Below are 26,750 nucleotides of genomic sequence, written 5' to 3'. Positions count from 1 at the left end.
GAAATTGTGTTGTGTAGTCTGTGGTCAATTCGAGATAAAAAAAATGGATGGAACTAGGTATATACGATAATTGATAAAATAATTGAAAATGTTAGTTATTTTGTTTTACAATTACGAATAAATATTATGTTTTCGAATGTAAGGTGTATAAAAATATTGGAGTCCTTAATGACGTATTAATACCACAAATATTTGGCTATCTATAAAACAAGCACTTTCACCAAAATATGTCTTATCTCTTTGATTAGATATGTTCAAAATTGTTCTATGTTTTCACAAATTATTGGATATACCAGTGATGATTTAAAAGACTAGTGTGTGCGAAATGTCTAATTCGACTTGCAGTGAAGAAGACGAGTCATTTCCTCTTCACGAATGTGTATTTATTGGAGACGTTCGTAAACTGTCATTGTTACTGAGGAACCACGATGTGACGCGTAAGGACAAACATGGAAATACGGCATTACATCTGGCTGTTATGCTTGGTCGTAAAGAATGCGTTCAACTCCTTTTAGCCCATAGTGCACCAGTTAAAGTAAAAAATCTCGCGGGCTGGTCTCCACTTGCGGAAGCTATTAGCTATGGAGACCGCCAGACCATATCGTCCCTTGTCCGTAAGCTCAAGCAGCAAGCACGTGAACAAATGGAACATAGAAGGCCAGATCTCATTAGAGCTCTTGCTCAAATACAAGACTTCTATATGGAACTCAAATGGGATTTTCACTCTTGGGTGCCTCTAGTATCTAGAATATTACCTTCTGATGTTTGTAAGATTTACAAATCGGGCTCAGGAATCAGGTTAGATACCACTTTAGTCGATTTCACTGATATGAAATGGGAAAGAGGAGACATATCTTTCATTTTTCAAGGAGAGAAACCACCAAGTGAATCACTGACAGTGTTAGATAACAAAGCTAAAGTTTACCAACGGGTCAGGTATGAGGAAACTGAAAATGAAATAGAGGATGAAGTTGATATTCTGATGTCCAGTGACATACTGGCTGCACAGATGTCAACCAAAGGTATTGCATTTTCAAGGGCTCAGTCAGGTTGGATATTCCGAGAAGATCGTAAAGAAACTGTAGCTGGTCTATATAAGAGTGATATTTATACAATTACAGGATTAGTTTTAGAATCACGTAAGAGGCGAGAACATTTATCAACTGATGATTTACAAAAAAATAAAGCTATCATAGAAAGTCTTACTAAAGGTAATACACATAATTTAGATACAAATGGAGAACCAGCACGTAGAGCATCATTGAACCCACCCCCTGAAAGCAATGTGGATTGGGAATCATACATATCATCTCCACCAGGACAGTACCCCGGCCTCGGTAGAGAACTAGTTTATAAAGAATCATCTAGGAATTTTAGAGCTACAATAGCTATGAGTGATGATTTTCCACTCAGTGTAGACATGTTGTTGAATGTCCTTGAAGTTATTGCACCTTTTAAGCACTTTGCAAAATTACGTCAATTTGTTGCCATGAAATTGCCTAAAGGATTTCCTGTCAAGATTGATATACCAATTTTACCTACAGTTACTGCTAAAATAACATTTCAGAAGTTTGATTTTCGGGATGATATACCTGAAGAACTGTTCATTATACCAGACGATTTTATAGAAGACCCGCTACGGTTCCCTGACTTATGACGCTTTGATATTCTAACACTGTTTGAAATAAGTGAGAGACCAGTACGGCGACGTGAGGAGAAACGTGGACGACGTCGGCTAGTAAAGGGAGCCCGTTGCAGACCAGTCACTCATGGTCTGCTCACCATTGAATTCCCCATGCTGTTTGGCTTGGGCAGTTCCTATTCCAGCCATTGTGTCCTGTTTGTTGAATAGCTAAATTTATTTGTAGGTAAAATTGGTGGTGAAATGTCATGTAGTTGTTTGTGTCAAACAGTGTTAGAATAAAAATCTGTGTCTGAAGAATGTCCTTAGGGTATTCAATTGCTGCTTGAGATAACATACTTGAAACAACACTTAGATTATTTCTATATTATTAAAATTGTACTTTTTTTTCTACAATTCCTATTAATCAACTACAAAGACAAACTAATGTTTAATAGTCAAATGAGTATGGGTGTCTGGATAATGTACTCAATTCTTTGCTCATTTAGCATGTCATTGTGTCCACAATAGGATTTTTATTTTTATGTATTGTTTTTTACTTTAATTATTTGTTACATGTATAAATACCTATTTGAATTTAGTATATTATGAAATGTGTTTATGTTAAATAAATGACACAATATACTTGTCTAGAAGATAATACATTTGGAATAGATTATTATGTTATTTGTTTTACTTCTTTTATTTTCTTGTAATATATGTAGAAATATATAAAATTTAATATATAATGTTGGAAAATTTGTAAATCATTATGTTTCAATAATGATATTACCAATAGTTTAAGTTTTTTTATTTATTATATATAAGCACATACTTTAAACAGAAGAAATGGTTTCTTTTGATGAATCTAATAATGGTCTTTAAAAGCCAGAAACAATGCCTGATATCATTGAACACCTCATTAGTATTTATAGAAAATAAATTTCAAATTTTATTCAATCATAATTCAATATCAATAATATTAATTTATGACATTTGAGATTTACTAACATTTTTTGGTTACTGTATATAACCTACCTGCATTTTATTCATTTAAACTTAATAAAATGTGATACTATGTGGACTAAAATATATTGGCATTCTCTACTAGTCAACTTTCAGTATTTCTCTTTGGTCTTAGATAACATTTAAACCTAAATGAGTTTGGAAATCTTCTATTTTATGAAAAAATAATATTATTCTTATAATAGAATAGAAAATTTGCAGTACCATAATACATTACAAGATTTGTTCTGAAGAGTTAGCTATCAAGAATTAAAATAAGGTTGATTAGTGTAAATATGTTACTGACCAACAAGAGTTAAAATATTTCTTTCATTACTTATAAATCTATAATTCTATTATCAATTTGATTATATTGATGATATTAGTCCATAACAATTTCATAGAATTTTCATAGTTCAGTAAAATATTGATAGAATTATCAAATTGCAATTTTAGTTCAAAATCGCCTCAAATTCGTATCCAGAATCTTAGAACATCGCAATGGTAACGCGTGAGGGTTACTATGGATGGCACGGTGTATTCCGTGAGGCTTATTCAAGTTTATATCTAATATACACTTGCTGGGCATAAATATCTAGACTGAAAATAATAGCTTTTAAATATAACATGTATCTCTGTAAGAAACGAATCTGCATCTAACCAGGCTGTGGTAATGAAATTACCCAGTATAGCATAATACTTCTACTCCTTAAAAATGGTAACTCAAAAGGAGTAGATAACATGGGCATCACAAACTATACAGTGATGTTCATCAGGTGAGCCATCAGCTCGTTTGGCATTGCAATTTGTTAAAAAAAATTATTCCTGTATGCATATAAGGAGTTTGTATACTTATTTAGAATCTATAAAAAGTAATATGTTTTATATGTCCTGTACCTTTTCCCATTCTTGTTGGTTTTATATAATAATATACTTATTTTTTTAGTGTTCTAATAATGGAAATATTTAGTACTATTTTATTATTACTATAGGATTTATATTGTGTCATTTACTTTCGTGTTTTCTCAGACATCAGCCTAAAGATATTTACCTAAAGTAAGGAATTCCATGTATCACCACATACGAGTACATGTAAGCCTTATGGCCTTAAATTAAATTGGGGTTCAATCATGAAAGGCCTACACAATCAAAATTTAATTAGTTATGTACAAACCTAGAATAGAACATGGACGAAAAAAGAAAGGATTGTATGTGTATCACTAAGTTTTAAATTGAAGTGGATATCCAACGCATGTCAGTACGTTTGGTCTCTCATCTAGAATGCAGTAGCTTCATTTACGTTTTTTTATTTAATTTATTATTAAGTTGTCAAACAAGCGAATGCTTGTAAGGGTCGTACCTGCCTGACGGTAAATACTTACCGTAGACTGTAAACACCTCGTATGTCACGCTTGCATTGTCGACCCTTAAATCTTATTATCTATGCCCTTTTTTTAAGATATGTGATGATTGATGTGTAATTACTTCACTTGTGTATTCAGAGGTCTAAGATCCTTACTTTCTCGTCCGTGGTTATAGGATTAATGAATAAATGTAAAGCCTGTGTGATCATTTTTCGGAGAATAAAATCTCTCTTTTATGTCCACAGTAGGTACCATACTTACATGGACAAATGTATGTTATGACATGTAGTCCAATAATGTGTACGCTAAGGATTGTTTTCGACTGCGCAGGCTTTTAAAAACAGGTCAGTAGTCCCTTAGATATCTGTAGTGAATAAAAGACACATCATTATTAACCATTATGTCAGTGCGTTTTTTTTTTTGTGACCAAATTTTTTACATTTTTATATTATCAATCATTATTATTTTTATGGATTTTGTTAATTTGTTTAGATTTGACAGGGTTAATGTCTGTAGGTACAAATGTGCAAGTATTTTACTTAATATTACAGGAAACCATATTCGAAGTAGGGAGGACTCTTGATCTCACTTATCACTGTATAGAGCTATCAAATATTACAATATTAAAGCGATTTTATAATCGGCTTATTACCTAAAGGAATATTTTTTGTTATAAATTTCTAAGGACGTTAACCTGTTTTCGAAATCGTTTCCATTTATTTGGATTTATCATAAAGGCTGTTACAATAATGTCAAAATGTGGTAGCTTTCGTACGTATTGATTACAATAAAACTTTGAAATACCTAGTAATCTACATGTATATTAATGTAAGGCTGAACTTGACTGTCAACCATTGATTTCAAAGTCCTCGTGCCTTCAGCATTTCATATTTGTAGACTTGTGATAGAATATGTAGTAGGAAATATGAGTATGCATTAGTATTGCAAGTCAATATACCTAGTTACTATTTGTGCAAGCGATTCGTATAAATCTAACAGTAGGTATGCACAGAATGTACTTACTTAATTACCTACTTAGTATAAACTTTCTATTCTAGCATTAGTAGAAGATTAGACAGCTTGTGTAGTGAGTACCTGCGCAAATAGGGATTTATTGATAACAATTTATAATGTTGTAAATTATTTGCGAAACTTGCAATTTAATACTTAAGTACATTCGACAATAACTCCATTCATTGCATCCCACCTTATAAAATTGTATTATGTATAAAATCTTATGTTCTTGCCAATTTTTTCCACGTTTTGTTATAATTTTAATAAAATGACAAACTGTACACAGTGGAATACAGACGTTTTAAAATGTTGTAATAAATTAATAAAATAGCATTGTATAGTTTTTTTTTTCTCCTCAATGTCTCATCATTATAGAAGTGTTAAAAGAATACCAACAAATAATATTATCTATGTAAATCTATACTTCGCACTATGGACTACTAAGTATTCTACTAAAAATTTGTTTCGCTAAGTGAATAAAGGCATTTTTTATTTGATACGCATGTGAGCAGATGTATTTTTTACTATATATTAAAGTAATAAAACACCAATGTTAGATAGATATAAATTTTGCTTTAAATTGACTAGAATTTAAATATAGGTGGTATTATAATTTAAAATTTTTAGTTGCAAAAAGTGACCGTAATCATGGCAAAATTAATATTTTACAAAAAGAGAATTATCTAAATCGGCTAAAATTTCAGTAAGATAGCGCACTACAAACTAAAAAAAAAATACCTGTCAAATTGAGAACCTTGTTTAAGAAAAGCGTTCGGTACGTTCACAATGAAAGATTATAAAAAATTTAATCAAGAAGTGAATAATACGGTTTACATTTAAAATACCTATAACAATGTCAATGATTATAGTTTCGACAAGTACCAACTTAACCATAATATTGAATTTAATATAACAAACTAATCACCAAACTAAGCACCAGAGAGAGACTTTGTACAAAAGTCGATTGCTTGGGTACCTCTGTCCCATTCGTGTTTAAACAGTGAAGCAGTTGTTTGCTGTGTTTCGGTTTGAAGGGTGGGATATGCCGTAAATTTAATGGCTACAGAGAAATAACACCCGAGTCCTCAGGAATGGCAACGCATGGGGGTTATCATGGGCGAAACAGTATAATCTGTTATGCCCATGGTACTGCTCATGTCTATAGGCGACGGTTACCACTTTCCATGAGGTGGGCCGTCAGCTTGTTTGCCATTCTAAGTTATATAAAAAAAAAACATGAAGAAGCGATAGTACTTCATATACAAACAATTATTCCACAATACGTCCATACCAAATATACATTTTTATTAGTCGAGCATAATCAAAGTACTCTGTAAGTAACTTATTGAATTAGCTGACTTGTGAAATGATAAGAATATTTTTCCAAAATTGTGTGTGTATAAAAGTGTAAAATCCACGCGGCAATACCTATAATCCCTTAAAAAAATTATGTACATTATTTAACACTATGTACCTACTTAAAAGACTGACAGTTTCGAATAAATTTGGTTTATAACATGACTAGGTTTGATTTTAGAGATCGAGGTTTTAAGGACTGAAGTATCTATTTTCAGATTACTTTATCAAATAGATATTTAAAAATATTTATAAATACATATCATAAATATTCACCGTCCCCAATAAGGTTTTTATGACAATTTAAAAATCCGCTTTACATACTCGGATCAAATAATACTCATACAAATAATAGATCATAAAAATTTTCAAACACGTATCCATTTCCATAAACGATCATCGCAGTGACTTGCGTGATTTGGTACTGGTACTGGTACTGGATCCCATCATAAACGAGGAATCTTCCATGCCGAGGGTCACTACACGCAACGACACTGTCGACCTTCGAGCTGCAAATATAACGTTTGTTGAATATTAACTCTTATTAGTCATGCTGTATAATACAATTTGGGGTTGGCAGGCATGTTTCTAACTTGACAAGCATAGTATTATACCCACCACTGCAAAATATTTTAACCCTTAAAAGCTTGATTTTTAAATCAAATTAAAAAATATATAAGTCGATTGCATATATTGATTGAATATATAAGAAAAATAATAAAAAAATCAAAACGATATTTTTCTATATTTATTTTGAAAAAAAAAAATTGGTATCATTTTTGATACTTTAGGCATTACGGTAATCAAAATATTTAAATTTATTTAACAATGAAACAATGGAAACCCCGGTATCAAATTTGAAACTTCATGTATTTAAGGGTTAACGCTTACAATAACAGTAAGTCACATCAAGCATGGAAAGGAGAGGAGTTGTTAGTAATGGCGACTAGCAACCCCATTACTGATAACATATCTTGTCAGGTCAACCCACCCCGCGCGGTTCCCCGTGGAAACCATCGTGGTCACGACGGGCTAACTGACCTGCCTTTTCATTCTTACTTATTATCTCTCACTGGTGCCCCGCCAGCGTATACCGTTAGTTACCGGGAGGAGTTACCATTTCATTATCATATATTAAAAAAAATTAGTTACCAACCTGTCTGGCAAGCGTGGCAACTACTTGCAGAACCCTCCTTCTATGGAGAAGGCATATGTTCAACAGTGGATACTTTACGGCTGATATAATATTTTACAAACATCTAGATATGTACTAAATATCGTACACGCATATTATGATAAAATGTAATTATAAAATTACCTTGTTCACGAATATCATCAATCAGCTGAAAAGAAAATAATAGATAAATTATATTACCATAACGATAATGGACGACAAGGCATATTTATTTATTTTTATTATTTATTTCTATTATTTACTTTGTGTATAAAAAGAAAGAATAGAACTACTATAGTAGTGATAAGTATTCCATCAATAAATGTATACTTACAACACTTTCTTGCACCTTAGGAGCGAGGCTTCTTCGAAATGAGGAGATACGTTTCGTGTACCCGCTGGCGATACTCACGCCGCTCTTCGTCGACTCGGTCGATGACGAGAAAATTGACTCTATAAGAAATGCAGAGGGTTCATAACGAATCTTACCTAAAATGTGGCACCGTCGGAGTTATCTGACAATTTTCAGTAAAAATTAAACAAAGTGCTCTGACAGCAAACTAAAATATTGTAAAAAGTTATATTTGTTGACATTTACCTTCCAATTCAACTCCGGCCTCTTTAGAAGGAGTAGTTGTTGCTGTGTCTGATAAAATTCTGTGAATAATTAATAATAATAATATTGTATGATCTTATCATCATATTATTAAAAAATTTAATTAATTAGTAATTTTTACCTCAATATAAGTACAAGTATATTTCGTGTCATAAAAACGGCGACATCAATCATGTTTTTAGAACATAGAATAGACTGCATATATTTTTAAACAATTATTTGTTGTACAGAGAAAAATAATATTTGTGCTCGTGTTGGTCCATTAATTGTCACTGAAGTTGCTGCCTCTCAACAGAACAAACATCCTATTTTCATTTAATGGAATAAATCGTCAAAATTATGTACATAGATAGATAGATAAACTTTTTATTTGAGCCATTTATGACACACGTAAATTTACAAATGAGTTTATACAATTAATGTATGCACACAAAAACTTTTTTTTTTTTTTATAATACTTAGAATGGCAAAGAAACTGAAAGTTAATCTCATGGAAAGTGTAACCTCCACTTATAAATATGAACAGCACTATGAATATCACAGGTATGTCTTCTACCCCTCATGCATTGCTATTTTTCAAAAATATTGTAATTTTGCACTACTTGGAGATATCAAACAAATATACGAAATTCTGAAATTATAATTACCGTTTTATAAACAGGTTTAGACGACGTTGATGCGGGGACAGGTGTCGCTGCAAGTCGGTGGAAGCGAATAGCGCCGCTAAGCGCGAGTACTGCTGGTTCGTGGCTGAACACAGCTCGCCCAGAGTCTGTAGAGCCGTTTGCGCTGCTTCCGCGTAGTCGCGCACCCACAGCGCCATCTATGCATACGAATTCTTATAACAAATAATTAGGTTGAAATGACAATAGCATCCTTCGTTGTAAAATTGGCTTTAATGTAAATTAATTAATGATTTTAAGTTAAATTTCATTAAAACTATCGGCGAAGTAGTCCAAGAAGGCTGTTTTTGACAATGTTAACTCTTAAGCGCTAAAAACACGAGTGAAGCAAAGGTATTCGAGCAGACTTTTGTATGAAGTCTTTTTCGATATAAAACTATATAGAACATAAGTATACAACCTTTTAAAATTAATGATCATAGCAAAAAATTTTAATTAATATTATAAAGAATTTTAATATTATTATTTTTTGCATGTTACAGATAAACTGAAATATTAATAAAATTGTATAACCGACTTTAAAAATTCATTCACCTATAGAAAGCTACATTATCAGGAATAACATGGTGCTTTTATTCGTGCGAAGCCAGGATAGGTTTCTAGTGTTTCATAATATTGACTAAAGATTTATGTCAGGCGCTAGGAGCCTGGCAACTGTTACAGAGCGAAGTAGTCAAAAGTTTAAGCAATTACTTGAAAGGTTCTCCAGTCGTCGACTCCCTCGACGAGTTTCTGCGCCCGCTTGGCGTTGAGCCTGACGACCTCTCGCGCGTTATGAAGCCTGCTCTCCTGTCGCAACATACGCTCTCTTGCGTTCTCTAGCTCGTTTTCAGTCTCCACTCTGTACGATTATTCAGAAAAGTATAAATTTTTACTGCTGAACTGTACGACTCGATGGTGAATAGTTCATTCTTTGGTCCGAAATTTCATTGTATGCTTCATATTTGTGTGAAATTCATTAAGATCTGAAGCCAATAAGTGTCAACCTAAGGAAAACAAGATACGACATTAAATCAAATATTGCTTGCGTTACACTATCGATACAATTATAAGGTAGTTTACACTAGACCAATCTTTGTCAATAAATATTACTATTTAACAAATTACTCGTATTTTCTACAGTATTTATAGCTACTTAAAAAATAATATACTTCTATGAATTTAGTTGAAAATTACGATTACCAATTTAGCTTTATTTCTTACTCTTTATTGCTCGCGGAAAAAATAAACTACGTTTATATCTACTTTGGTACTTTTGATAAAACATACACCAGTTTACAGTTTAAGTTAGAACCTCAGGAATACAACTGTGAAAAACGCATTCAATTTGGTGCAGTAATTTTTGCCTGACGACAGACGGAATAAACACAAAAATCCTAAAAAATATTGTTTTAAATTCTATTGTTCTCTAGTAATAACTTTATTATATATTATAACGGCAGTTATAAAAACTATATAACCGAATCAGTTTTTATCCGCATAATCGTGAGCGGTGATAGATGAGAATGTAACAGGTCAGTTGACTCGATCGAAAACACGATGGTTACCAAGGGGAACTGCCAGGATATATTGCTAACAATGTATATTAATATGTCCAAAAATAACAATCAATATTGTGTACAATAAAGAATAAAGAAAGGTGTTATGATTATTATTACAATATGACTTACTCTCTGGCCGTAAGTTGCTTGCATTTATCGGAGAGCAAGGTGAGGCGGGAGGCGGTGTCGCTGACCGCCTGCTCTAGCGCCGCTATCTCCGCGTGCAATCCCTTGAGCTCATCGCGCATTTCATAGTATTGTTTTGTCAGACCATTCAGCTCCTCTATTTCGGGTGCTGGCGAGTAGAATTACGTTTATTTTTATTTGTTTGCTTATTTACTAGACGTTAAAAAGACATAATAATACCTATTAATTTTAAGTAACTTGAAAATCACAGTATAGTATAGCAAGCTTGCTTGCACGTTTCGGAGTTATGACAGTGAAATTACAGAGTACGGACACACATCATATTCTTTATGGGTGATTGTTGCCACATTTTATTAGGTGGGCCGTAAGCTAGTTCGCCATTTAAAGTCATATAAAAAAGGAAAGCATACATTTGTGTAAATGTATGGAGACTTTGAAATTTTCGTATAGCTACGTACACCATTCACCTCGAACAAAGAAAACCAAGAAACAGAAACGACCTTAACCCGGGAGTCGTTATTCTCGGAGCACGCCGGAGTGAAAGGGAGTCTTTACTCGGCTTATCTTGAGCTTTAAGGATCTATCGATTGGTAGTAAATCTACACTAATTTTAAGAAAGAGAAAAGATTTGATCGGACGAATGTTTGTAATGAATAAATTTAAAACCTATTCAACGTATTTTAAAAATTCTTTCACGTATAGAAAGGTACATTATAATCGAGTAACATAGAGTACATATTTTTTTTTAACGGATGATAATGTAATGGTAACCCCACCTGCGCAAATGGTATACGCTGGCGGGGCACCAATAATAGATGATAGGTAAGGGTGAAAAGATAGGTCAGTTAGAACATCGTAATGAATACATCTGGAATTCAGCATGATGATATTTAGGGAAGGCCACGTAGAGGTCGACCTGATAGAGTATATTGCTAGTAATGGGGCAAGTAGTCCGCATTACTAACAATTCTCTCCTCCCTATATATTATTTCGGAAAACTATGTACCCGTTCGAGGCCGGACTGGGTCGCTGATGAACTAGCTAGTAGTACGCACTGTGGTCGGGCAGGGGCGCGAGGCCGTGCGCGAAGTGCGCGTGCGCGGCGTGCACGAGGCGCAGCACGTGCTCGAGCGCGGCCAGCTCGCGCGCGCGCCGCGACAGCTCCGCGTCCAGCGCCGCGCCGCGCGCGCGCAGCTCCGCACGATCCGCTGCGAACTACACGCCGATCGTAACATGTACTCGCAGTTACATGTTCACTTCATCTCTACCTACCCTCATTTACTAATAACCCCGCTAGCACACACCAATAGCTCGGGCTGGCATTGCATTGCATTTTATCTATTAAACAAAGGCTTGTTTCATAGAATAGGCCACCCCTTCTTTTCCCGTGGGTGTCATAAGAGGCGACTAAGAGAACTTAATGGTCGAGGGACGAGCAGCAGCGTCCCTTTTAATAAACATCTCCAACTGCGGTTGCGACTTGTCCGACCGTGGCAACTACTGGCAAAAAAATAGAGCGGGGCCTATGTTCAACAGTAGAAAATTAATGGCTGATATAATGTGATGATTACCAAATTGTTATACCTTTATTTTAAAGAATGTCACCGAAAGCTGTTGTCCACATTCGTCTTTGCCGAGTGATCCTATAAATATGTCATACCTGAAATAATACAGATAAATAAGAGACCATTTTAATATAAGAACGACAACAATTTTTTATTAGATTATTTTACAAAAAAAAAAACTTTTTGTATGTGTAACATTTGATTTTTTTTTTTATTTCGAACTCGATAGCGTAGGCGGGGTTACCATATCAATATCACCCATTAAAAAAATACGACTACATTAAAATTTTGAAAAAAAAAATATATCATGCAAAACAAGCTAGTTGGAATCAGTTTTCAGTCTCCAGATTGTAATTGTAGAAAACGTGTCACCTCTTCTTGAGCTGTTCTATGCGTTGCTCGCGCTCTTTTATCTCGCTGCGCAGCTTGCCGCAGTCCTCGAGCAGGGCTCGCTTTTGAACATTGAACATGTCTCGTCGCGCGGCTATCTCCACTAGCCGCTCGTTCATTGCCTATATTCAAATTTTATAATATAATACTTCTGCCAAGATGTAAGTCATTCATAACTCTAATGATTTATAAATGGCTCGCGTTTTGGTTTTTTTTTTTATACTATTTAACTTCGAATACAGACTGTACTTGTCGAGTGTGAATGCGACATCAAGTTCGCGAGTACTCTATCCGCCTACATGTTACACAGCCACTACAGCGCTGCACATGTCTTACAGCATTGAGCTACAGCCGCTGATTGTCGTGTACACACTCAATATAGGACAGCCGCTGCAGCGTTGCACGAATACTGGTAAAACCTTAGCATACCGAGCTACAGTCGCTACAGCGTTGGACGAATACTGGTAAATCTTACACATCGAGTTACAGCCGCTGCAGCGCTGCTTGCGTGCTACTAATATCATACCGCGTCGAGCTGCAGCCGCTGCTTGTCGAGCGTGAAGGCAGCATCGTCGAGGCCGGCGAGCGCTCGTTCCGCTTGCGCGACCCGCAGTCGCATCAGAGCCTCCTCGACGCGCGCCCGCCGCCACACGTCGCGGGATGCACGCAAATCCTTGTCGCCACCATCCACGTTCAGCATAGATGACTTCAGCCGACTTTGCTGGAATTATTAAAAACAGAACTATGTTAATATTTCTCTTATTTTAACTTTTTTCTTGATCTATAAATGAAAATAGAATAAATGTTGTCAATCTGATATAACTATTCAAATATTAAAAAGCTATTTATCTATCCTATTTCAGAGCCGCTCACTATGATTTTCTGAGAGTCGTTTCACCTCTTGATAAGACACGACACCAACTTTTTTCTTGATCTGCCTGATATAACTATGCCTTGGTCTCCCTCTTCCCCTCCTTCCATCTATCTTACCTTCTATTATAATGTTCATAGGTTCATTGTGTCGTATCAAGTGTCCTAACATTTTTCCCTTCTGACCTCAATAGTTCTTTAATTAAATAAATTAAGAAGATACATAGTAATATTTACAATTTTTTTTTATTTTATATAGCGATTATAATTCTTAATACGGTAGTAAGAGGGATTTATCTGCTGTCGCATGTGTATTATATCATTACTACTACAATTATAACATTGTGTGCCATTGTACAGCGTTGTTCACATACCAACTTGGCATGGTGGGCGCTCCTGTGTTCGAGGTCACGCGTGAGGCGGCGCATGTCGTCGAGCAAGCGCGCCGAGTGCCGTTCCAGTAGAGCCACGCGCGTCGCGTGACGGGCACATACCTCTTTCAACCTAAGAAATCAATTTTTTCAATAACTCCTTAGATTAAAATTTATAAATTGATAATGTAAAAAAAAAATAGTATGTTAGCGCGTGATAGACAGGGAAGTTCACGCACACAATATAAGCTCGAAAAGGATGTGGCAGGGGTTATGAACAAAATAAATTCTAATTATTTTTACATTTTAAAGTTTAATTGGTTTTAAACGAATGTAGTTAATTGGTAATAACGAAACACAAATTAGGCTATTAATCGATCGCTACCCCGAGCCTAGAGTTAATAGGCCCAGTCTGGGTGACTTCCCTATTAATTACCGTCCGGTGTCTAAATTGCTATAGCATGGCCGCAAAATAACAGCTAAATCACCAAAATTATAGAACATTAGATACTATATTTATTTGTACGGGATCACCATGTCAAAATCATTCTTTGTACTCAAAAGTGGTCTACTGAGCAGATCTTGTCTATAGTTTTTGTTCAAGATATTTACTGCGAACTGTACCTGTTCTCTCTTTCCACTAACTCCGCGGAACATTCACGCTCCGCCTGTGCCCCTTCCATGTGTGCCACGCGAGATCCTATAGTCTCTACTTGATAACACTGGAACAAAAATAAGCGTGAAATTTAACAGCTCAGATAAGAGCAACATGTAACAGTTCGGTGTATGAATATACTAACATAATGTAACATATGATGTTAAGTTTCATAAATATATTGGCGGTCAATACACTTAAACAAATAAGCTTAAAGTACACAATTTTAGAATTGGTTTCCTTAATTTTAAAATGTTAAATAATATAATATTAATCCCAAGTGACACACTCACACAGCTACATAACTAATTACTTGTGTGTTACACAATGTATATTGTACTAACAATAGCATATAGTGACTCCTTTTGACTCTGCAAATTTCTTTGTACGCTGCGTTGTTTCGTGTCCAATTTACATATTATTGCCTTCGAAGCTGCAAGCAATGCAATATAAATACACAATATGTTATAAAAATGCTATTTAAAAAAAACTTTATATATTACATTATATAGAATTATTGTATGCAAGTATGTATAATAAATAAGTAATAAAAAACAGTTTTTTCTTCTATTAAAACCAAAGAGTTTTATTTGAATGTGAGTGATGTTGTATGGCACTTCATATAAAAACATATATAACTCACAACTGTCACTATTGCAAACACAAATATTGTTTAGACACATACAAATATATATGTAGGTATGTATAGTTTCTACCGAACGTGACGCCTTCCTTTTTTAAATGTCAAAGAGAATTGTAAGGAACGAATCCATTGTATGGAGTAATACTATTAACTCTATAAATATAATTAATATTAATCTCTGGCATAAAAACATAACAGCTTAGCGCTCAGAAAGACTAATGCACGAGAGATGTTATTATCAGTACAGTATTTTCTGTGATGACGTCATTTTATTTAAAATCCTAGTAGAACAAATAGCTTGCTACCTTTGAGTTGCATGTGAAATAGTTTTTCTTCATTCTTAAGAGCAAGCAGTTTCTGTTGTTCGACAAAGGAGCAATGCATCGCCCGTTGCTGGTTCACAGTCAATTGACTCGCGTAACGCTCCTCTTCCTATTTGAAAAAAATACATAAATAAATGACAACCGAAAGACTGTCTTCTTTGAAGTCTCAACACTTCCAATATGCTAAATAATAATTAAAATAACCTGATATACTCACATTCAACATATCCTCTAGTTCTTTAGCCCTTTTTTCAGATGACTTGGATCTATCTAGTGAATCCGTCAACTTTTCTTTTAATTCTCTTATCTGTAACACAAAGCAAGTAATATATAAATCAAATATAATCTGTTTCAACAAAATTTAATAAGAATATAAACAAACTAATAATTAAACCAAGCGTGAACAATCCTTTCCTTTTTACTTATTAGTATTATTGATACATTTTTATTAGTAGTATTAATAATAAATCCAGTAACGGATGAATGTTTCGATTTACTTATTTACAGTTTTATATAAGAATCTGTCAAATATAATTATATATTTAATAAAATAAAATACAAAATTGACTTGAAAATATGTATGTAGAGAAATTTTTCAAGCACCTTGTTTACAATTGTTTGAAGTAATATATCCTTTCGATGTTGTTCCTCCATAATCTGCCGGTTTTCCATGTGAAGCTTCTCTGATATGCCCCGCATGTTACTAAGCTCCCGTTGTAGGCAATGCACCTGCCCGAATTAAAGAAAATTAAAATGTAGACATTTGATAAGACAGTAGAAATTGTAGTGAAAACTAAATCAATATCAATTATAAAAATAAAAAAGATTCAGTTGTCTGTTCTAAACTTTATTATATTATTATAATATTCTACTAAGCAATAGCAGAGTGAGATTAAGCTACTTACGTCACTGTCTAAAGTCATATTATGATCACTGAGCTGTTGGAAGGCCATCCGGACGTTGCTCAATTGCTGCGCAAGCGCCATGTTGTCGCGCTGTGCGTCTGCATTGTTGCCCTGCTGTTGGTCGCAAAACGTTTGTTGCTCGCGACACTGCTCCGCGATGTTATTAGCTTCTGCTTCTAACACGGCATAATCCTGAAAAGTGGTATTATTTTATAACAATGTTATAAAAAGGAAGCACATTTTCTTTTTTTTTTTTCAATTTTGTCTGTTATATCCATAGGTGTATTCAATGGGGGCCGGACTATGCCCACCTCATATGTATCTGGTGGGCACCAATATGTGAATGCAACTTTTAACTATACGCGAAGATATGTCTTGAGGATATGTATTATTTTTACCTATTGAGACCTTTTTAAGGGGTCAAGTCACCCAGGAAAATTATCTTACAAAGGTTACAACCTCTCATTTTAGCAAAGGTACCGTGCACCTTTGTGCAAAAGTTGTCTTGTTTGTGGAAAACAGAGGTATCCAAATGTGCCATTCTTGTTTCTTCCGTGAAGCAGTTGTGTTTGCATGGCTGTATTTTAGCTTGAAGTGTGGGATATAGTAATTAAATAACAGAGTACAGAGGCATACCAACATTATCCTCAGAAATGGCAATGCATGAAGGGTTTATTACGTTTATTATGTCCAGAGTACTGTTCATGTCTATAAGTGACCATTAACACTTTCTATCAAGGAAGCCGTGCGGCCTGTTTGCTATTCTAAGTTGCATAAAAAAATTTAAAATTCAGAGACAGCCTAGGGCTAGATCTTGGGACCTGCAGTCATGCTTTACCTAACTGAGCTGTCACTGCTTATTTTAAAGATTAAATCATTATGACTATATTACATCTATTAACTGTATAAAAGTGTAACATTATGGAATGTAATTTAATTTAATCTCTTAGTTTTTTGACCAAAGTTCATATAGATTATTTTACCTCTCTAATATGTCTAATGTCAGTGTCGCGCTGCCTCAAATTCTCAACGGCATTGGTCCACATGGTCATCATCTGCTTCCTTTGTTCCATGCCTTCCATCACCTAGATAATCAAGAACACAAGCATTTTAGTAATAAAATTGTTTTCATGTTTGGAGAACACAAATGAATAATGAAAATCTATGAGATGCAAATTTATCATATTTACTTAATCACTATAATATGAAATTAATTGATATATGTGTATGTTGCAACACTTAATTATTTTAACGGCGACCCGACCAACGGTAAAAAAGATGGTTGCCATAGGTGCTGACCATATACCATAGCATTAGATGCTTTAAATAGTTTTAGTTTTTTATTACAGCTTAGTAAAAAATACCACTGTCGAATTTAATAGATACTTCACTGATGCATGATTTCTGGCGCCACTTAAGGCTGGTACTGTAGATATATTTTCATAATTCTTCTTTTTTAAAGTTGATTGAAATATACCTGCACAGATATCCTCTCACAAGCCCTTTCCTCAGCGCTAAGATTAGAAACCAGCTGATTGAGTCTATCGTGCATACGATCATGTTCCACTTTCAATTTTTGTCTCTTGGTCTCCAATGCCTAATAACAAATAAATTTTATGAAATAAACTTTAGTTTTAATAATAAGTATTATTTAATAACTGTTAATAAATCTAGACTTAATGTTTTTATTGTAGGTCCGAGTATTATTATATACTCTATAGTAGGAAACTTAAAAATACTTATTCCTTTACATGTAAAGGTTAGTTCTAGTCAATATTCCAAATAAATGAATCATTATCAGTCTCTATTGTTTAATCACCTTAGCTTTAGAAAGGTCTTGTTTTGTGAATTGTTCTATAGCCGTAATATCTCCAGCATTCCTTTCGAGAGCTGCACGCCACTCTTGTAAGGCGCCACATTCGCCGCATACTTCACTTTTAAGAGAGTCTGCCTTCTTCAAGAGCCGTGCAATATTGACTGAAATATTTACAGTATTTTGGTAACACAATGTAACTTGAAAAGGAATGATTATAGGTAAATTCTTACTTTTAGGAATCTCTATCCTCTATATCCCTTTTCACATCTTAATCCTTTAGAGTGGCAATGAATGTAGAGGTGCCACAGTAAGTATAATATTTTTTTTACAATAGAATTTATTTCTTGAGATGATAAGTGAACTGACAGAAAGTAAATTCACAACCATTACCTTTATAGAAGAACAATGAACAGTGAACTTTATAGATTACACTTTGAGCCCCATGAACTAATTGTGCCACTTCATCCTGTAATTTCACTAATATATCCCACTCTAGTAAACTATAAAATGCAAAATACTTTTATACAAATTCTTCTTCTGCTAACCATCCCTTTAGTTCATGATATATACTTTTATATTTATGCACATAGTTTTGTGACTAGGTACAGACAATACACAAAAAAGTACACTTCCCATTAAAAATGGACATGTCACATTGAAGTAATGCTGAGTAGATAATATAAAAATTAATACAAACTAAACAGTACAGGAAATGAATCAGGCAGTACATGAATTTTGAACACTGCCTCAATGTGAAATGTTAAAAAAAAGAAATTATAAAGAGAAATAAATAAATAAAAATAATTATAAATAATATTAAAATATACCTTGAAGTCTATTAATGCGCTCATTAATTTCTTTGCTCTGTTTATTGCTATCAACAATATCCCTATCAAGGCGATCAGCTTCATTGCATGATAATTGTTTTAACTTCACCTCTTGTTCAAGCTGTTGCTTGTGTGCAAAAAGAAGTCTCTGGAATGTAATAAACATATTATAAATATGATTATTATAATTTTCATAAAAGTATAAACAACATATGAAGATTGGAGTACTTAAGATTATATTCTAAGAGTAATATGCTATCTAATTTCAAGGAAACAAATTTACTTTTAAATAAGAATACTTAATACTACTCAAAAAATACTTACACTATTCTCTTGATATTCAGAATGGACATAATCCTTATATTTATTAAGATCCTCACGTTTTTGTTTTTGCAGAATAAGAGCCTCCTTCAGTTTTTGTATTTCATTTTGTCTGTAATTAAAATTTAATCCTTGTATTTTTTTTTCAAATAAAAAAAAAAAGTTGAATTTAAAAATTTGCTGGTGCAAAACTTACCTACTAATAAGCAATGTTTCCAAATTTTGATTATCAGGATCCGCTAAAGGAATTCTTGTTCCTTGATTCCAGCCGAGTTCTTCCAATAGCTGAGCCATATAGCCCGGTACCTTTCCTAGTTCTGTCATATTAGAAATATCAAATAAATATTATTAAAGAATAAAATTCCTATAAAGAGACTAAGGTGACGATGTTAATTTGTTTGGTACAACCAAACAATTGATATTTGCCTATTTGATCGATACTGTTCAGGTCCGTTGTATGTTAGATACGAATTATGAGATTAATAATAGAGAAACAAAACAAATTCACCGCCATTAAACTTTGTTTGACAGTTTGACTAAAGTCACAGGTCCTGTCATTATGACAATCATGACAGTTAACAAAGATGTAAATTAGAGTCATAGATATGCAATATCTGACAAAGACAATTGTATTCTGAAAACCGTTAAAAAAAAATAATCGGAACAATAATGTATAAAATATTATAATATATATTTTATGTGTGTTAGATGTATGTATGTGCTATACATTTATTTTTAAATCTTTCTGATTTTTATTAAAGAAATGTTAATTTCTTATGAAACTTACTGTAATAATGAGAGCACAGGATACATTGACATATATTTCATGAGTTATTGCATATGTAGGTTATATATATATATATATATATATATATATATATATATATATATATATATATATATATATATATATATATATATATATATATATATATATATATATATATATTTTTAAATAAATTATTAAGACAAATATAAACATATAAACTTAAGATACAATAGAATTAATTAATACTGTATATTGCGTAGAAATTAATACTATGGTATGTTATATGTATATTAATTCTTACGTACTGTACAATATAACTCAATCTATCTATCTAATCTCAATTTGTTTGTACTTTATTAGCTAAATGCCTAAAATAGAATTATATAAATACGTTTACTATATATATGTTCTTACAATAGAATTTTATGTCTTAAAACGGCCTAAGAGTATTTTTAAATTATACCAATTGTACATCATTTGTTTTTAAAAATTTGTAAATAATTATTAAACGAGTTAGTAGAAAAGGCAGTATACAGTATTCTAATTGAAATTCAGCAATAAACAGAATAAGTTTGTAACGTAGTTCCTTGTGATCCCGGCATAAAATAGACCACCCCTTCCTTTCCCGTGGGTGTCATAAAAGGCGACTAAGACAAGGCGAGGGATGGACAGTAGTGTCTTTCTTAAAAGAACTTTAAAGACTAACTTCGGTTGCCAATCCGCCTGCCGGGCGTGGAAACTATTGGTAAAACCCCCAAAGGGGAGGCTTATGTGGACAGTTAAATATGATGATGATGATAATTTAATTAAATAAATAATCCTAAAAATAATATCACAAAAGCATGTTTTTATTCCGACTCCAAATTAAAAATATAATAAAGTATAACAATATTCTAAGCCATTGTATCTTCTTGTAACATCTACGTATAACAAAAAATACTCGACTATTAGTCATTACTAGATTCAAAGTAAATAAAATACTGGCAGTACTCGCAGCAAATAATTTTCAATAGATAAAATGTTATTTTATTTACTTATTGTAAATATTGTATATTACTGATAAATAATAAATTATACTAATTTTGTTTAAAAGCATTTAATATTTTTTTATTATTTACGTCATTAAAAATATTTATTAATTACGTTACTATTACTACTATTATCAGTTGCGTTGATTGGAAATAATAAGTGTAAATGGCTTAAGACCGATTGTTGAGGTAATCAATAGATTTATATATTTAGGTATGTAAATAATGAATCTTAGAAACTATGATACAATAATATAGATATTATAATAAAATGCATGGTATGGAACTAATTCTATGAATGAAGCACTGGTGTGAAATCTCTTGAAATGCCGCCAAAAGAATAAATGCGCAGTCTTCTAAAAATAACTTGTTGGATTTAGTTTTGCGCTACAGTGGTAGCATACTGACAACGTTTCGATGGTGAAAGAAATAAAAATATTCGTTTGTTTTTCCTCGTGAGAGTTATAATGAGTGATACAGCAGCATCTTTATCGTGCCCAATATGTACCCATACTGGAGTATTCGATTCTGTGCAATCACTGAGAGATAGATTAATACATGTGTCTACAAATAAAATCTTGTGTCCTGTATGCCAGGAAGAAGTAAGTGGATTAGACAAGCTCACAATACATTTATTTAGTCACGTTAAATTATTAACAACGAAAGGATGTTCTGAAAAACAAGAAACCGTAACTAATATATCAAAATCAACGACATTTGATAACCTAACTAGTAGTGCACTTCAAAAACAGGCCAAACCAGCTGGATCTAAAAATAAAACTACGCTATCAACAGCAAATATGCCAATAAAATATGTGAAGATATACCCCAAGTTACCAGTTGTTTCTCTTAATCCCGTGCCAGTTATAGATGTATCAAGACCTTCTGATAAGGAATGCATACGAGCTAACAATTCTTTGTTTGTACCGACGGTAAAAGCAGATGCATCGCTAACACAAACAAATACAATATGTAGTGTTTGTGGTTTACAATTTGTAGATGCTGATATTTTAAGAATGCATAGATGCTTGATACATAATATTGATGAAAATTCAAGTCAAAACGTTTCCAGATATCATTGTCATATATGTCCTAAAAATTTTAAAATGAGAGGTTCGTTAATGGTTCATTTAAGAGTGGCACATTGCGGATTCCTTTCTGGAAATCATACCTCTATTACTAATACAGATTCAAAAAATGAACAGAGAAAAATACAAGAACCACCGCTAGAAGATAAATTAACTAGTCTTGAAAGGACTGATAACAAACAATGGCAGTGTGATGTATGTCGAAAATGCTTTACAACTAAATATTTTCTGAAGAAACATAAGCGTCTGCATACAGGTTAACAAATTGGTGATATTTTGGAGGTAATTTTTACTAACAGACAAATAATAATCAATTAGATCGCCATAAATGCAATTTAACGAAAACTACTTACAACTTTAACAAAAATATGATATTATTTAGCTTTTTAGCTATTTGCGACAATAAATCATCTTTTATTTCTTACAAAATGACTACGTACTATTTTATACTTAATTAATATTTAAGGTTTTTTATGTTTATGATTTTAGGTGAGACGCCCTACGCTTGCACTCAGTGTAATAAAACATTTACTTTCCAACAATCTTATCATAAACATCTACTTTATCATAATGATGAAAAGCCTCATACATGTAATTATTGTGGCCGTTCATTCAAAGAGCTCTCAACTCTTCACAATCATCAAAGAATTCATACTGGTGAAAAACCATTCTCGTGTGAAACTTGTGGTAAGTTAAAAAATATTAATTAACTTTGTAAAATAATATAATTAAAATAAAAATGGAATTATACTTGTAATTAATACTAATGAATTGTAAAAATATACCCATAATTATTATATTTCAGGTAAATGTTTTCGTCAAAGAGTATCGTATTTAGTTCATAGACGTATACACACCGGTGTAATGCCTTACAAATGTACAGCATGTGAAAAAAGTTTCCGATATAAGGTAATAAACATTTTCAAATCATTTTACGGTCATATCATGATATATATATATATATTTTTCTTTTTTTACGAACAAGCATACAGCCCGTTTGATGGTAAACGGTCACTGTAGCCTATAAACGACTGCAACATTAGGAGTGTCATGTGCGCATTGCCGAACTTGAAGAAACCTTAATATACCTTTTTTGAAGAACCCCCTACTGTACTGTTGCGGGAAAAAAATTCTCTGAAATCGCACTATACGTGACCATTTAAGCTCAAGGATGTGAGGATGAATTCCCTGATTATGGTTAGCGGTGCGATGATAAAAGGTGGCAGTGGGCATCATTTCAAATAATTCCTCAGAACACAATCCGTTATACAGGCGATAGAATACACAAAGGGAGGCAAAGTATTTATTATTTAGTATTATTTTTAATTTTACAATGAATGATTACAGGTTTCACAACGAACTCACAAATGTCCGTCTAAACCACCTGGTGTAGTTATACGACAAGTCGGTGATCTCGTAGAAAAACTTAAGAAAAGACACGCTGATTCAGATATATCACAACAAGAAGCACAAACCCGAAATATAATGTATTCTGAAATTTCTGAAGCAAATGCAGAACTAGTTCGTACTGGAGCTAAATTATCTTTAGAAGACATGGAATCTGATAATTTTAAGCTCATTTCTGATACACTTGTTGATGAAAATAAATTGTCTACAAAAGCTTCCGCAGCAAAATTTACGCCTCCTGATGAAGATAATATACAGAATACTGAAATATTTGATACCAATTTAGAAGACATCATAGATTCTATTCCAACTCTTGATAAAAATATGCCATCACCATCAGAAATTCTTAAAAATTTATGTCTATCAAAAGAAGACGACTACGTAATATGGCCATAATATTATTATAATGGATAGTGTAACTCGATATCATTGTATTGGGGTCTGCAAAATATTGTTGAATTGCCTTTGATATTGTAATTGTTCATGGGCTGCGGTAATATCTAGAATATTATAGTATGCATCCACCGATTATGATATTTATTATTTCGATAGCTACATTCGTTAAATAAAACAAATACTGTAAACATTTTTTTACCTATAGAGTGATTTTATTTCATCCCATTCATCTGAATTATTATAATTAGGATTATACTAATTCTAATGCGACAATGGAACAAATAACCTTTGTCTAAAAATAGGCTATATTCGAGTTGATGAATAGACTAATTCGACTTTTTTCTGTTATCATTTCTTCTCTAATAGGCTGGACTATTAGAAGTTTATGTGTTGTAACAATCAAAGAAAGAAATTATCTGTATATTTTTCAGAAAGATATTTTTGATCCTTGAGGCATACTGTTAAGTATCGATGATAGAACAATAATCAGCAATTCACCAAAATATTTTGGTACAAGATATTTTCATACGAACCCGTACAGAATATTATTTAATTATTTTGTTTTGAATTATATTCAGTGCATTAAATGATCAATATTACAATTAAAATATTTATAATATACTATTTTGCTTGACATATAATTTCACAATTTATAAAGTACACGATTGTTATGACTAACAACTGTAATAGAAATAATTTTAACTTATTTACACACAGTTTCTTAATTTTACTGCATTAACGACAACAGCGCCATCATGTACGTGAATTTTACGGAATTGAAACTGGGTGGTTATCGATGATTACCGGTTTTGTACTTCACTTATAGTTTGTGCTTTGTGATTTTTGATGAGAAGAAAACACAAAGAGTTTTGTTACTTTGACCAGCTGTTTTTGTTCTCATTATAAAATTGTGAAAATCAGTATGGATCTAAATTGAATAGTGTCATTTCTTGTTGATATAGTGACATTTTGTGAACTGAATGTGCATAAAAATATTCTTTGAAATTTTATTTAGTGCTATCACAATCGATTTGAACATAGTGAAATATCAGTCGCGATAAATGGATTGCGTTTTTAACGATATATTACGTCTCATTTAATTTATTCGATCTATATAAATTAAGACTATCGAGCGAATGTTCAGTTCGTTTCTTACACTAACCTTTTATCAATGTGAGTATTTTAAAAATATGATTTTCTTCTGTATTGTAGAAACTACGTTTCTAAAAAATTCTACAGGAATTGACCAAATAATTACCATGTCTAGAGAATCTGCACCATATGCAAGATTTTATGATAGTATTTAAGCTTTTGTATCCCATAACTAAGCTTAAAACACGAGATACAATATTTTAAAATTATTTTAGAAATTATGTTAAAAATTTCATCCTTTAAAAATGAAGGATACAAAGGAATTGGTTATTATCTTTTTTGAGCATACAAATTACCTTCAAGGTAACATACTACATGTTATGTAGGTAGGTATGGTTTCCATTTACCTTCACAATTTTTTTTTTTAACAAAAATATGGTAATCTGTGAGATCTTATAAATGGGCTAATCCATAGTAACATTATATAAAACCAAACATTATATCATATATTTTTGATTGCCCTACTTTTTATTGAAACAGAATTCTTCTTATTGCTAAACTTCAAGAAAAATATAAGACTATCCCACCATCGCTTTAAGATATATGACATATTCTGGTACATTTTTGCCTGTTTTTACTGTCTCACTGTAACTATTGTATAATTATAAAAGAAGACATCTCTGTGCATGCATCAATTATTCTAAAATTTAAGAAGGCTTGTGGCCATTCTAATGATTCCTGAGGAAGATATGGCAACACTGACTTGTTAAAACATGGAAATACAAACTTTCTACTGAAGATTATGGCTTAGTAGATGGCTTAGTTAGTCTTTACCATTGTGCATAAATTAATACTTCTATTGCTTTATTGGCAAAGAAACTTGTAATTAAAAACTGAATTGTAATGTTTCCTAATTATTCACTCAGTTATAAAGTTGTCACCTCAACCATTGTAATCAATATAAGAATTTATATAATCCTATTAATAATATTATAAATACAAAAGATTGTAAGGACTAACTACCTACTGAATGCATTTGAAATTTGGTACATAAGTAGATTATATTCTAACGTAGAACATAGGGTACTTTGCATACTGATTCATGTAGTCGAAACCATATACTAATTATTAATAAATACAAATAACAGAATCAGTCAATAGTGATCAGTAATATATACAATAATTTATAGTTAAATATTTAATAAATAAAGTTGTTTTTATTACAGCTATACTTATCCTAAGAAGTGCCATACTGCTATACCTATATGTTATTTACCTTAATATGTTATTTTGCTTGATTTTTTAGGTTTAAACATTTTTTTTTTTTCAAAAGTAAATAGAGCACTTTTTCAATAAGTTAAATTAGCCAGGAGAAAGTATGTTATTTTATTTATTAATTTTATTTTTTATTAAAGTAAAACCAACACCAGAAAATTTCATAATAAAAAAAAAACAGTTAAGACAAAAAGCTAATTGTAAGTTTTACAAATAAAAACAAGATTTAACTAATGCAAATGATATCACTAATACTTACAATTAACTAAATTAAACTAACAATATTATAGTAGTGCAAACATTATAGGTAAGCAGTTATACAAAATAAAATGTTATAGGTATATACAAAAGACATTTAGATCATTTCATCTGCTTCATTTCAATTTTGATGATTTTAATAAAATTAAGATTCTACTTTCTTACTATTTTAATTTACATTCCACATTTCCAATAAATTCATAATGTTATGCACCATTTTATAATTAACC

General features: G+C 32.3%; 4 protein-coding genes across 8 annotated transcripts in view; 3 read left to right on the top strand and 1 right to left on the bottom strand.

The window, feature by feature from the left end:
- The first annotated feature begins 32 nt into the window (after positions 1-32).
- LOC113522567 (ankyrin repeat domain-containing protein 13C-B) lies at positions 33-1,903 on the top strand. Its single transcript, XM_026908295.3, has one exon. It carries the CDS (start codon positions 326-328, stop codon positions 1,655-1,657), a length of 1,332 nt encoding a protein of 443 aa, XP_026764096.1. The 5' UTR covers positions 33-325; the 3' UTR covers positions 1,658-1,903.
- Positions 1,904-4,030: 2,127 nt separating this feature from the next.
- On the bottom strand, positions 4,031-19,726 carry LOC113522774 (coiled-coil domain-containing protein 39). Of its 2 annotated transcripts, XM_026908583.3 has the most exons (24): positions 19,404-19,726; positions 19,211-19,319; positions 18,887-19,034; positions 18,063-18,220; positions 17,721-17,840; positions 17,227-17,328; positions 16,244-16,435; positions 15,942-16,067; positions 15,556-15,645; positions 15,321-15,447; positions 14,717-14,805; positions 14,342-14,439; positions 13,721-13,850; positions 13,003-13,197; positions 12,459-12,598; positions 12,106-12,181; positions 11,577-11,736; positions 10,504-10,669; positions 9,527-9,674; positions 8,798-8,973; positions 8,133-8,191; positions 7,869-7,987; positions 7,679-7,703; positions 4,031-6,869 (listed from the first exon to the last, which is right to left on the bottom strand). In XM_026908583.3, the coding sequence occupies exons 1-24, from the start codon at positions 19,529-19,531 to the stop codon at positions 6,757-6,759; spliced, it is 2,994 nt and encodes a 997-aa protein (XP_026764384.2). In that variant the 5' UTR covers positions 19,532-19,726; the 3' UTR covers positions 4,031-6,756. The 2 variants fall into 2 exon arrangements, with proteins under 2 accessions (XP_026764384.2, XP_052753622.1); XM_052897662.1 differs by lacking the exons at positions 4,031-6,869; positions 7,679-7,703; positions 7,869-7,987; ... (1 more) ...; positions 8,798-8,973; positions 9,527-9,674 and adding an exon at positions 9,707-9,819.
- Positions 19,727-21,372: 1,646 nt separating this feature from the next.
- Positions 21,373-24,097, top strand: LOC113522660 (zinc finger protein 502). Its single transcript, XM_026908423.3, has 4 exons — positions 21,373-22,348; positions 22,582-22,779; positions 22,898-23,001; positions 23,440-24,097. Exons 1-4 carry the CDS (start codon positions 21,472-21,474, stop codon positions 23,893-23,895), a joined length of 1,635 nt encoding a protein of 544 aa, XP_026764224.2. The 5' UTR covers positions 21,373-21,471; the 3' UTR covers positions 23,896-24,097.
- Positions 24,098-24,736: 639 nt separating this feature from the next.
- The window catches only part of LOC113522715 (E3 ubiquitin-protein ligase TRIP12), a 57,106-nt gene continuing 55,092 nt past the window's right edge, over positions 24,737-26,750 (top strand). For 3 of the 4 annotated variants that reach the window (XM_026908505.3, XM_026908504.3, XM_026908500.3), the window contains exon 1: positions 24,738-25,068. The gene's annotated coding sequence lies outside the window, so the exon portion shown is untranslated. Of the gene's footprint in view, positions 25,069-26,750 lie in introns of all 4 variants that reach the window. The other variant, XM_026908503.3, reaches the window with a different exon arrangement.

Source organism: Galleria mellonella, unplaced genomic scaffold, assembly GCF_026898425.1.
Source record: "Galleria mellonella isolate WM207_F2 unplaced genomic scaffold, CSIRO_AGI_GalMel_v1 utg38, whole genome shotgun sequence".
NCBI lineage: Eukaryota > Metazoa > Arthropoda > Insecta > Lepidoptera > Pyralidae > Galleria > Galleria mellonella.
This window is presented reverse-complemented; position numbering and strand designations above follow the sequence as displayed.